Below are 13,496 nucleotides of genomic sequence, written 5' to 3' on the forward strand. Positions count from 1 at the left end.
ATGGGGATGTGTGTCCCTTGACCACCAAGGTATTCTGACCAAATTCGTGTTACTTCAGATGGTTTGTAATTCGTGTTACTTTAGATGGTATAATGGGGATGTGTGTCCCTTGACCACCAAGGTATTCTGACCAAATTCGTGTTACTTTAGATGGTATAATGGGGATGTGTGTCCCTTGACCACCAAGGTATTCTGACCAAATTCGTGTTACTTTAGATGGTATAATGGGGATGTGTGTCCCTTGACCACCAAGGTATTCTGACCAAATTCGCGTTACTTCAGGGGGTATAATGGGGATGTGTGTCCCTTGACCACCAAGGTATTCTGACCAAATTCGTGTTACTTTAGATGGTATAATGGGGATGTGTGTCCCTTGACCACCAAGGTATTCTGACCAAAAGCTGTGGCCCTTCATCCTGTAGTCACAACTGCCCAGATGTTGAAATCTTGCAAATGCTATCTTGCCAAGTGTGTATGAGCAACTTTATGTTGACATTGTGTATTAAATCTTCTCTGTCTTTTGCTCCTTGACAACAGGGGCTTGACTGGTAACAAGGGGAAGATTAAATCTGAAGTTTTGTTGTTGGACCCGGTGACCTTGACCCTGGGTATTGTGAGGAATTTGTCGGCCAGCTGGTATAAGGGAGCTCCAGAAACGGACATCTCTGGTACCATGGGAAATGTTGCGGTAAGCCATCGTTACACCGTTTTCTCGTGTAATTAGATTGTTACATGTAAATGTCATCACTTTTCATCACTTGTTGGAGGCTATAGTACAATTAATTCAGTTCTATATTCCAGCTCATTTGAGTTTTTATACATATATCTGTGTCTGTTGGTGCTTATGTCAAACCATAATCAACCAGTCAGTCAAAATCAAGATGAGATCAAGATGCAGGAGGAGACATCAGAACAGTAGTGGCCTCTATGGCCCAGTGATAAGTTTATGCTGGCTTTCTTTTCACGCATACGCGGGAAGGTCTGCCCACAACCTGCATATGGCCGTGGGTTTCCCCGAACTCTGCCCAGTCTCCTCCCACCATAATGCTTGTTGCCATTGTTTAAATGAAATATTCTTGACTATGGCGTAACACTCCACTCAGGTAAATAAATATTAGAAAAGTTTACCCTCCAATAACCCCTGACCCTCGTCTCTCTCTGCTGTCGCCATCCAGGTGGGTTTGAGTCAGGGAGACTTCAGCGTGATCATGAAGTTGCTGAATGAGAACCTGACTGAGGGTCAACCCCCACCGGGAGTCGTGTCCAAGCCGGGTGCGGACTCCCCTGAGGTCAAGGAACAGCCTGTGAAGAAGGGTACAGCTTCCAGCGTGTCAGGTATGGCATGTATAGGTACATGTATAGGAAACAGCCTGAGATCCAGTGTTCACAAAGGCTTCCAATAGTCAGTTAGTATACAGTAATGAATAGGAAACAGCCTGAGATCCAGTGTTCACAAAGGCTTCCAATAGTCAGTTAGTATACAGTAATCAATAAGATATCATTCATTCACCAAGATGTCTAATAGTCACCTAGATATATCCAGTTTTCACCAAAGGTGTTCACCAAAATGTCTAAAATTCACAAAGATGACTATCATTCGTTAAGGTACCTGACATCTATCTAATTTTTCGGACAGATATCAGTAGTACTGAAAGCAGAATATTACATTTCTTTCTCAGTTTTTTGGGACAGTAAGGATATTGTTCATTATATCGTCTAACTATGTGGGGGAAAAGAAACTAAATTCTCCTGCTACAACTACGTATATACTGGCTAAAAAAAAAAAAACAGACCAGGTGTCCCAATAATTAGAAGAAATAGGGTGTACTGTAATTCTTCAAACTTTTTCGCATGTTTGAAAGGTGTTTATTCGAACATGTCCTAAAGACATTATTCTGTGTTAATTGATAAAATTATACTTTTTGTGAAGCCCTGAAATTGGCAAATCCAACCAATGTAGATTTGTCTCGAAAATCAAATTGAAAAAAATGTATAAATTGCACTGAAAGTTGCTCTTTCGTATGGGAAAAAGTTGAGGAATTAGGGTACATGATATTCAGTATTCACCGTGATGTCCATCATTCATCAGGTTATTATTAAGCATAATGTCCACTGTTCCAATATTCTTCCACATATTTAGATATATATATATATTTACCAAGAAGTTTGATATTCACCAGTATGTCAGATATTCACCAAGATGTGTAATATTCACAGAGATATCAGTGTTAATAGAGCAAGATTTAGAATGCAGACATCCTCATTTCTTGGCTTACAGTCTTTGCTTGAGCTTACATATCTGATGTACAACCAAAGTAAATCTGCTTATATCACTCACTCAATTCAATTTCCACTCACAGGATGTAGACATTCCATTACAATTGGTCCCTATTTCTTGTAAACTCATCCTTCATACACTGTCCTGTCATCATATCTTAGATGAAGCATGTAGTTTGAAGCCTTAATATGCCAGTATTTTGCTTTACCTTTCAACCCTACACATTTAAGATCATGTCATCTTGCATGAAGGATATAGTTTTAAGCCAGGAATTTGTCTGTATTTGCTTCACCTGTGTTTCTCGCCAGCTGCCCAAGGGGAAACTAAAGCCATTACAGCTCCCAAGATACCCGCTACAACCGATCAATCGGGAAGCAAGCTGAAATTTGGCTTCAAACTCGACTCAGTCTCAGCTAGTCTGTTCTCTGGTGACACAGAGATGGTGAGTTACTCTCCCTCTAAGGAACTGTTCACTGTGAAGTCTGAATAAACAGTCCAGAATTGCACTAATAACGTCTTGAATCAAAGCATGCAGCAAACTTTTTCTGGGCTACTGTTTGATATGAGGTCCCAGACATGCTGATTTGGCTAAAAGTGTTTATGCCGTGATCAGTCTACCTCCAAAGTAGTAGACTGTTAGCTTATAAGTAAATCCCCAATCCAATAAATAATTAATCTTCTGATTCGTTGGGTAATTAAATTGAACTGTATTTTTCAAATATTTGGTGTGTAAAAAAAAAAAAGGGACTTTCAGAAGAAGATAAAGGCCTTAAATAATACTTGAAATGAAGTTTTTCTTGTAAGAAATGAATCAAACTGCACTCAGAGTCTTTTTAGTGGCACTAAGAAGTGGAAGAATCAGTCAAAATCAAGTGAAATATGTCACTGAAAGAAAAGCTAAGCTTAGTTATGGATGGTTACTGTAATAGAGGTGGTCAAAAGATTGTAAATCGCAATTCCATAAAAATTAAGATTTAGTCAGCCAGTCTTTGAATGCTTCAGTCAAACAGAGACTCGGTGAGCCAGTCGGTGAAACTGATCTTCAGTCAACCAGTCAGTGAATCCGATAATCAAACAGAGACTCGGTGAGCCAGTCGGTGAAACTGACCTTCAGACAGCCAGTCAGTGAATCCGATAGTCAAACAGAGACTCGGTTAGCCAGTCGGTGAAACTGACCTTCAGTCAGCCAGTCAGTGAATCCGATAATCAAACAGAGACTCGGTGAGCCAGTTGGTGAAACAGACCTTCAGACAGACAGTCAGTGAATCCGTTAGTCAAACAGAGGCTCGGTTAGCCAGTCGGTGAAACTGACCATCAGATAGACAGTCAGTGAATCGGTTAGTCAAACAGAGACTCGGTTAGCCAGTCGGCGAAACTGACCTTCAGACAGACACTCAGTGAATCCGATAGTCAAACAGAGACTCGGTTAGCCAGTCGGTGAAACTGACCTTCAGACAGACAGTCAGTGAATCCGATAGTCAAACAGAGACTCAGTTAGCCAGTTGGTGAAACTGACCTTCAGACAGACACTCAGTGAATCCGATAGTCAAACAGAGTCTCGGTTAGCCAGTCGGTGAAACTGACCATCAGATAGACAGTCAGTGAATCCGTTAGTCAAACAGAGACTCGGTTAGCCAGTGGGTGAAACTGACCATCAGACAGACAGTCAGTGAATCCGTTAGTCAAACAGAGGCTCGGTTAGCCTGTCGGTGAAACTGACCTTCAGTCAGCCAGTCTGTGAATCCTTCAGTCAAACAGAGACTCGGTGAGCCAGTCGGTGAAACTGACCATCAGGCAGCCAGTCAGTGAATCCGTTAGTCAAACAGAGACTCAGTTAGCCAGTGGGTGAAACTGACCATCGGACAGACAGTCAGTGAATCCGTTAGTCAAACAGAGACTCGGTGAGCCAGTCGGTGAAACTGACCATCAGATAGACAGTCAGTGAATCCTTCAGTCAAACAGACTTGGTTAGCCAGTCGGTGAAACTGACCATCAGACAGACAGTCAGTGAATCCGTTAGTCAAACAGAGACTCGGTGAGCCAGTCGGTGAAACTGACCTTCAGACAGACAGTCAGTGAATCCGTTAGTCAAACAGAGACTCGGTTAGCCAGTCGGTGAAACTGACCCTCAGACAGACAGTCAGTGAATCCGTTAGTCAAACAGAGACTTGGTTAGCCAGTCGGTGAAACTGACCTTCGGACAGACAGTCAGGGAATCCGTTAGTCAAACAGAGACTCGGTTAGCCAGTCGGTGAAACTGACCATCAGACAGACAGTCAGTGAATCTGTTAGTCAAACAGAGTCTCGGTTAGCCAGTTGGTGAAACTGACCATGAGACAGACAGTCAGTGAATCCGTTAGTCAAACAGAGTCTCGGTGAGCCAGTCGGTGAAACTGACCATCAGACAGACAGTCAGTGAATCCGTTAGTCAAACAGAGACTCGGTGAGCCAGTCGGTGAAACTGACCATCAGTCAGCCAGTCAGTGAATCCGTTAGTCCAACAGAGACTTGGTTAGCCAGTGGGTGAAACTGACCATCGGACAGACAGTCAGTGAATCCGTTAGTCAAACAGAGACTCGGTTAGCCAGTCGGTGAAACTGACCATCAGATAGACAGTCAGTGAATCCTTCAGTCAAACAGACTCGGTTAGCCAATTGGTGAAACTGACCATCAGACAGACAGTCAGTGAATCCGTTAGTCAAACAGAGACTCGGTGAGCCAGTTGGTGAAACTGACCTTCATACAGACAGTCAGTGAATCCGTTAGTCAAACAGAGACTCGGTTAGCCAGTCAGTGAAACTGACCATCAGACAGACAGTCAGTGAATCCGTTAGTCAAACAGAGACTTGGTTAGCCAGTCGGTGAAACTGACCTTCAGACAGACAGTCAGTGAATCCGTTAGTCAAACAGAGACTCGGTTAGCCAGTGGGTGAAACTGACCATGAGACAGACAGTCTGTGAATCCGTTAGTCAAACAGAGACTCGGTTAGCCAGTCGGTGAAACTGACCATCAGACAGACAGTCAGTGAATCGGTTAGTCAAACAGAGACTCGGTTAGCCAGTCGGTGAAACTAACCTTCAGACAGACAGTCAGTGAATCGGTTAGTCAAACAGAGACTCGGTTAGCCAATCGGTGAAACTGACCTTCAGACAGACAGTCAGTGAATCCTTCAGTCAAACAGAAACTCGGTTAGCCAGTGGGTGAAACTGACCTTCAGACAGACAGTCAGTGAATCCCTCAGTCAAACAGAGACTTGGTTAGCCAGTCGGTGAAACTGACCTTTAGACAGACAGTCAGTGAATCCGATAGTCAAACAGAGACTCGGTTAGCCAGTGGGTGAAACTGACCTTCAGTCAGCCAGTCTGTGAATCCTTCAGTCAAAGAGTGACTCGGTTAGCCAGTCGGTGAAACTGACCTTCATACAGACAGTCAGTGAATCGGTTAGTCAAACAGAGACTCGGTTAGCCAATCGGTGAAACTGACCTTCAGACAGACAGTCAGTGAATCCTTCAGTCAAACAGAAACTCGGTTAGCCAGTGGGTGAAACTGACCTTCAGACAGACAGTCAGTGAATCCCTCAGTCAAACAGAGACTTGGTTAGCCAGTTGGTGAAACTGACCTTCAGACAGACAGTCAGTGAATCCGTTAGTCAAACAGAGACTCGGTTAGCCAGTCGGTGAAACTGACCATCACACAGACAGTCAGTGAATCCGATAGTCAAACAGAGACTCGGTTAGCCAGTGGGTGAAACTGACCTTCAGTCAGCCAGTCTGTGAATCCTTCAGTCAAAGAGTGACTCGGTTAGCCAGTCGGTGAAACTGACCTTCATACAGACAGTCAGTGAATCTGTTAGTCATTCAGTGAATCAGACAAAGAGAAACTCAGCCAGTCAAAGACTCACTTATACAGCCAAGCCTTTGTCAGTCAAAGCATCCCATTATTTGCACCTCCACAGACAAAAGAGGTATGTGAACATGACCGTGCCAAGTGCCTGGGGAAGTTTGAACTGGCAGGATTCCTCGTGGAGGGAGAGATGATGAATGACAACAGCATGAAGGTCAAGGTCATTCTGAAGGACACGTCCTTGGAAGACATGAGACCACCCAAGCAGAATGGAATTACCAGGTGAGCAGAGCAAGGGGTCAGGGATGAGATCTTAGTGGGTTCAGAGGCCATTTTCAGAAAACTTTGCGCATGCATTTCTGTTTTTCGTAACTTATTTTTTTCATACATCGCATTGCCTTGTGCTGCTATAACCCGCATAAGGTCTTTTACGGAAAGTGTTACAAGATATCTCACTGACGTGGTTTGGTGAAAATGGCCTTGTGAATGAAGAAATTGTTTCAATGCGAAGTTTCATTGTTAGAGGATGGGTATACTCATGTATGTCATGTGAACTTGAGATACTGAGGAAGTGTACGAGTTTACTCTATGAACTATGTATAATCTTAATAGATGCTGTTATTTCTCCTACATTGTATACACAAGTAAATGTATTTGTAACTCTCCTGACTGTGGAGTAGTGATGATTGTTACATTGTATACACAACTAAGTGTATTTGTAACTCTCCTGACTGTGGAGCAGTGATGATTGTTACATTGTATACACATGTATTTGTAACTCTCCTGACTGTGGAGCAGTGATGATTGTTACATTGTATACACAATTAAATGTATTTGTAACTATTCTTACTGTGGAGCAGTGATGATTGTTACATTGTTTACACAAGTAAATGTATTTGTAACTATCCTGACTGTGGAGCAGTGATGATTGTTACATTGTATACACATGTAAATGTATTTGTAAATATCCTGACTGTAGAGCAGTGATGATTGTTACATTGTATACACAAGTAAATGTATTTGTAACTCTCCTGACTGTGGAGCAGTGATAATTATATTCTTTACATACATGTACATGCCATTGATGAAGGACACATATTAATTCCACCAAACCTTTCATGTTACAGATGTTAACTTAAAATAAAAGAGCACTCAAAATTAAGGTCCATGTAGCTATTGCAGGGAAAGACCCTGCCCTGTTTCCTCCCGCCATAATGCTGGCAGTTGTCGTAAAAGTGAAATATTCTTGAGTACGCTGTAAAACACTAGTCAAGTAAATATAATAGAGAGAGAAAAAAGTCTTTTTTCAGCCCATGTTTTGCTATTTTCCTTTAGTATTATTAGTATGAGTTTGAAAAGACTTAATTAACTAATTAACCCTGTGATTGTTATACCTGTATTTTTACCTGCATATTATGTTTGTAGCACTATTGAGAGAAGCCCCTGGAGCAGGTACAAAATGTTTTACTGCATGCTTTATGTGCACCTGTTATGGGATGATATGGTATCTCTACTCTTACTATTTTTATCACACGGGATGGTCAACGAACCGTACCTGTTGTTTAGCCTTATCTCTTATTACCTATACTACATGCACAATATGATAGTGGTACCTGTAGTTTGGTGTGATCTCTACTCTCATCACTTTATTACATGTGATAGTATCTTAATCTTACCAGTTATGTGATTTTATCTGCTTTTATTACCTGTGCTACAGGAACATATATAATGGCCTTGTTTGTGTGATTTTGACTCTACTCTTGTTATCTGTGATAGGATATGATAGTGACCAAGTCTTACCTGTGTGTGTGATTTTGACTCTACTCTTGTTACCTGTGATAGGATATGATAGTGACCAAGTCTTACCTGTTTGTGTGATTTTGTCTCCACTCTTGTTATCTGTGATAGGGGATGACAGTGATCAAGTCTTACCTGTGTGTGTGATTTTGTCTCCACTCTTGTTACCTGTGATAGGATATTTTAGTGAACAAGTCTTACCTGTTTGTGTGATTTTGTCTCCACTCTTATTACCTGTGATAGGATATTTTAGTGATCCAGTCTTACCTGTTTGTGTGATTTTGACTCTACTCTTGTTACCTGTGATAGGATATGATTGTGACCAAGTCTTACCTGTGTTCGATTTTGACTCTACTATTGTTACCTGTGATAGGATATAATAGTGACCAAGTCTTACCTGTGTTTGATTTTGACTCTACTATTGTTATCTGTGATAGGGGATGACAGTGATCAAGTCTTACCTGTGTGTGTGATTTTCTCTCCACTCTTGTTACCTGTGATAGGATATGATAGTGACCAAGTCTTACCTGTGTGTGTGATTTTGACTCCACTCTTGTTACCTGTGATAGAGTATGACGGTGATCAAGTCTTACCTGTTTGTGTGATTTTGTCTCCACTCTTGTTATCTGTGATAGGATATGATAGTGACCAAGTCTTACCTGTTTGTGTGATTTTCTCTCCACTCTTGTTACCTGTGATAGGATATTTTAGTGAACAAGTCTTACCTGTGTGTGTGATTTTCTCTCCACTCTTGTTACCTGTGATAGGATATTTTAGTGATCAAGTCTTACCTGTTTGTGTGATTTTGACTCTACTCTTGTTACCTGTGATAGGATATGATAGTGACCAAGTCTTACCTGTGTGTGTGGTTTTGACTCCACTCTTGTTACCTGTGATAGGATATGATAGTGACCAAGTCTTACCTGTGTGTTTGATTTTGACTCTACTATTGTTATCTGTGATAGGGGATGACAGTGATCAAGTCTTACCTGTGTGTGTGATTTTCTCTCCACTCTTGTTACCTGTGATATGATATGATAGTGACCAAGTCTTACCTGTGTGTGTGATTTTGACTCTACTCTTGTTACCTGTGATAGGATATGATAGTGACCAAGTCTTACCTGTGTGTGTGGTTTTGACTCCACTCTTGTTACCTGTGATGGGATATGATAGTGATCAAGTCTTACCTGTGTGTTTGATTTTGACTCTACTATTGTTATCTGTGATAGGGGATGACAGTGATCAAGTCTTACCTGTGTGTGTGATTTTGTCTCCACTCTTGTTACCTGTGATATGATATTTTAGTGATCAAGTCTTACCTGTGTGTGTGTTTTTCTCTCCACTCTTGTTACCTGTGATTGGATATGATAGTGACCAAGTCTCACCTGTGTGTGTGGTTTTGACTCTACTCTTGTTACCTGTGATAGGATATGATAGTGACCAAGTCTCACCTGTGTGTGTGGTTTTGACTCTACTCTTGTTACCTGTGATAGGATATGATAGTGACCAAGTCTTACCTGTGTTTGATTTTGACTCTACTATTGTTATCTGTGATAGGGGATGACAGTGATCAAGTCTTACCTGTGTGTGTGATTTTCTCTCCACTCTTGTTATCTGTGATAGGGGATGACAGTGATCAAGTCTTACCTGTGTGTGTGATTTTCTCTCCACTCTTGTTACCTGTGATGGGATATGATAGTGACCAAGTCTTACCTGTTTGTGTGATTTTATCTCTAGTCTATTTACCTGTGATATGATATGACAGTGACCAAGCCTTCTCTGTGCGTTTTTTTGATTCTACTCGTGTTACGTACTGTTCGTCTGTATATGATATACATATACAGCCAATATGTCGCTACTGTCTTTACCTGTAGTGTTTGCATTTTAGAATATTTACCTGAGTTCTCCATCATACTTTTACCTGTATATACAGTATCCTGCGCTGTTTCTGGTATTGTAGCGTTGTGCCCCACCTTTACGATTAATAGCAGCATGCAAAATGTTAAACTCAAAACTGCATTTGTTATAATTGTCAACATTTGGAGGAGACACATGAAAATTCACTCAATTTCTCCTGAAGGTGATGTACATTTTGTTAGAGAAAACTTGAAACATTAAATAAGTGGCATTCTTGGATTCGTACATGTACGGACATACTGTACCTTTGTCATTTGAGGTTACATGTACATGTACAGGGTTAGTGTACCTTTGTCATTTGAGGTTACATGTACATGTACAGGGTTAGTGTACCTTTGTCATTTGAGGTTACATGTACATGTACGGACATACTGTACCTTTGTCATTTGAGGTTACATGTACATGTACGGACATACTGTACCTTTGTCATTTGAGGTTACATGTACATCTACGGACATACTGTACCTTTGTCATTTGAGGTTACATGTACTTGTACGGACATACTGTACCTTTGTCATTTGAGGTTACATGTACATGTACGGACATACTGTACCTTTGTCATTTGAGGTTACATGTACATGTAGGGACATACTGTACCTTTGTCATTTGAGGTTACATGTACATCTACGGACATACTGTACCTTTGTCATTTGAGGTTACATGTACATGTAGGGACATACTGTACCTTTGTCATTTGAGGTTACATGTACATGTACGGACATACTGTACCTTTGTCATTTGAGGTTACATGAACATGTACGGACATACTGTACCTTTGTCATTTGAGGTTACATGTACATGTACGGACATACTGTACCTTTGTCATTTAAGGTTACATGTACATGTACGGACATACTGTACCTTTGTCATTTGAGGTTACATGTACATGTACGGACATACTGTACCTTTGTCATTTGAGGTTACATGTACTTGTACGGACATACTGTACCTTTGTCATTTGAGGTTACATGTACTTGTACGGACATACTGTACCTTTGTCATTTGAGGTTACATGTACATGTACGGACATACTGTACCTTTGTCATTTGAGGTTACATGTACATGTACGGACATACTGTACCTTTGTCATTTGAGGTTACATGTACATGTACGGACATACTGTACCTTTATCATTTGAGGTTACATGTACTTGTACGGACATACTGTACCTTTGTCATTTGAGGTTACATGTACATGTACAGGGTTAGTGTACCTTTGTCATTTGAGGTTACATGTACATGGTTAGTGTACCTTTGTCATTTGAGGTTACATGTACATGTACGGACATACTGTACCTTTGTCATTTGAGGTTACATGTACATGTACGGACATACTGTACCTTTGTCATTTGAGGTTACATGTACATGTACGGACATACTGTACCTTTGTCATTTGAGGTTACATGTACATCTACGGACATACTGTACCTTTGTCATTTGAGGTTACATGTACATGTAGGGACATACTGTACCTTTGTCATTTGAGGTTACATGTACATGTACGGACATACTGTACCTTTGTCATTTGAGGTTACATGAACATGTACGGACATACTGTACCTTTGTCATTTGAGGTTACATGTACATGTACGGACATACTGTACCTTTGTCATTTAAGGTTACATGTACATGTACGGACATACTGTACCTTTGTCATTTGAGGTTACATGTACATGTACGGACATACTGTACCTTTGTCATTTGAGGTTACATGTACATGTACAGGGTTAGTGTACCTTTGTCATTTGAGGTTACATGTACATGTACGGACATACTGTACCTTTGTCATTTGAGGTTACATGTACATGTACGGACATACTGTACCTTTGTCATTTGAGGTTACATGTACTTGTACGGACATACTGTACCTTTGTCATTTGAGGTTACATGTACTTGTACGGACATACTGTACCTTTGTCATTTGAGGTTACATGTACATGTACGGACATACTGTACCTTTGTCATTTGAGGTTACATGTACATGTACGGACATACTGTACCTTTGTCATTTGAGGTTACATGTACATGTACGGACATACTGTACCTTTATCATTTGAGGTTACATGTACTTGTACGGACATACTGTACCTTTGTCATTTGAGGTTACATGTACATGTACAGGGTTAGTGTACCTTTGTCATTTGAGGTTACATGTACATGGTTAGTGTACCTTTGTCATTTGAGGTTACATGTACATGTACGGACATACTGTACCTTTGTCATTTGAGGTTACATGTACATGTACGGACATACTGTACCTTTGTCATTTGAGGTTACATGTACATGTACGGACATACTGTACCTTTGTCATTTGAGGTTACATGTACATGTACGGACATACTGTACCTTTGTCATTTGAGGTTACATATACATGTACAGGGTTAGTGTACCTTTGTCATTTGAGGTTACATGTACATGTACAGGGCTAGTGTACCTTTGTCATTTGAGGTTACATGTACATGTACGGACATACTGTACCTTTGTCATTTGAAGTTACATGTACATGTACGGACATACTGTACCTTTGTCATTTGAGGTTACATGTACATGTACGGACATACTGTACCTTTGTTATTTGAGGTTACATGTACATGTACGGACATACTGTACCTTTGTCATTTGAGGTTACATGTACATGTACAGGGTTAGTGTACCTTTGTCATTTGAGGTTACATGTACATGTACGGACATACTGTACCTTTGTCATTTGAGGTTACATGTACATGTACAGGGTTAGTGTACCTTTGTCATTTGAGGTTACATGTACATGTACGGACATACTGTACCTTTGTCATTTGAGGTTACATGTACATGTACAGGGTTAGTGTACCTTTGTCATTTGAGGTTACATGTACATGTACGGACATACTGTACCTTTGTCATTTGAGGCTACATGTACATGTACGGACATACTGTACCTTTGTCATTTGAGGTTACATGTACATGTACGGACATACTGTACCTTTGTCATTTGAGGTTACATGTACTTGTACGGACATACTGTACCTTTGTCATTTGAGGTTACATGTACATGTACGGACATACTGTACCTTTGTCATTTGAGGTTACATGTACATGAACGGACATACTGTGCCTTTGTCATTTGAGGTTACATGTACTTGTACGGACATACTGTACCTTTGTCATTTGAGGTTACATGTACTTGTACTGACATACTGTACCTTTGTCATTTGAGGTTACATGTACTTGTACAGGGATAGTGTACCTTTGTCATTTGAGGTTACATGTACATGTACGGACATACTGTACCTTTGTCATTTGAGGTTACATGTACATGTACAGGGTTAGTGTACCTTTGTCATTTGAGGTTACATGTACATGTACGGACATACTGTACCTTTGTCATTTAAGGTTACATGTACTTGTACAGGGTTAGTGTACCTTTGTCATTTGAGGTTACATGTACATGTACAGGGTTAGTGTACCTTTGTCATTTGAGGTTACATGTACATGTACGGACATACTGTACCTTTGCCTTTTGAGGTTACATGTACATGTACAGGGTTAGTGTACCTTTGTCATTTGAGGTTACATGTACATGTACAGGGTTAGTGTACCTTTGTCATTTGAGGCTACATGTACATGTACAGGGTTAGTGTACCTTTGTCATTTGAGGTTACATGTACATGTACAGGGATAG

The 13,496-nt window shown here is 40.6% G+C and overlaps 1 protein-coding gene across 6 annotated transcripts in view; it reads left to right on the forward strand.

Moving 5' to 3' along the window:
* The first annotated feature begins 540 nt into the window (after window positions 1-540).
* LOC135462817 (intermembrane lipid transfer protein VPS13C-like) overlaps window positions 541-13,496 on the forward strand; it is a 100,872-nt gene continuing 87,916 nt past the window's right edge. For 5 of the 6 annotated variants that reach the window (XM_064740091.1, XM_064740096.1, XM_064740093.1 and 2 more), the window contains exons 1-5: window positions 541-688; window positions 1,176-1,335; window positions 2,587-2,720; window positions 6,235-6,404; window positions 7,548-7,574. In XM_064740091.1, the coding sequence (XP_064596161.1) occupies window positions 674-688; window positions 1,176-1,335; window positions 2,587-2,720; window positions 6,235-6,404; window positions 7,548-7,574 (506 nt within the window). In that variant the 5' untranslated portion in view covers window positions 541-673. The remainder of the gene's footprint in view (window positions 689-1,175; window positions 1,336-2,586; window positions 2,721-6,234; window positions 6,405-7,547; window positions 7,575-13,496) is intronic. The other variant, XM_064740094.1, reaches the window with a different exon arrangement.

The sequence above is a fragment of the Liolophura sinensis genome, chromosome 2 (genome assembly GCF_032854445.1).
Source record: "Liolophura sinensis isolate JHLJ2023 chromosome 2, CUHK_Ljap_v2, whole genome shotgun sequence".
In the NCBI taxonomy this organism is placed as follows: domain Eukaryota; kingdom Metazoa; phylum Mollusca; class Polyplacophora; order Chitonida; family Chitonidae; genus Liolophura; species Liolophura sinensis.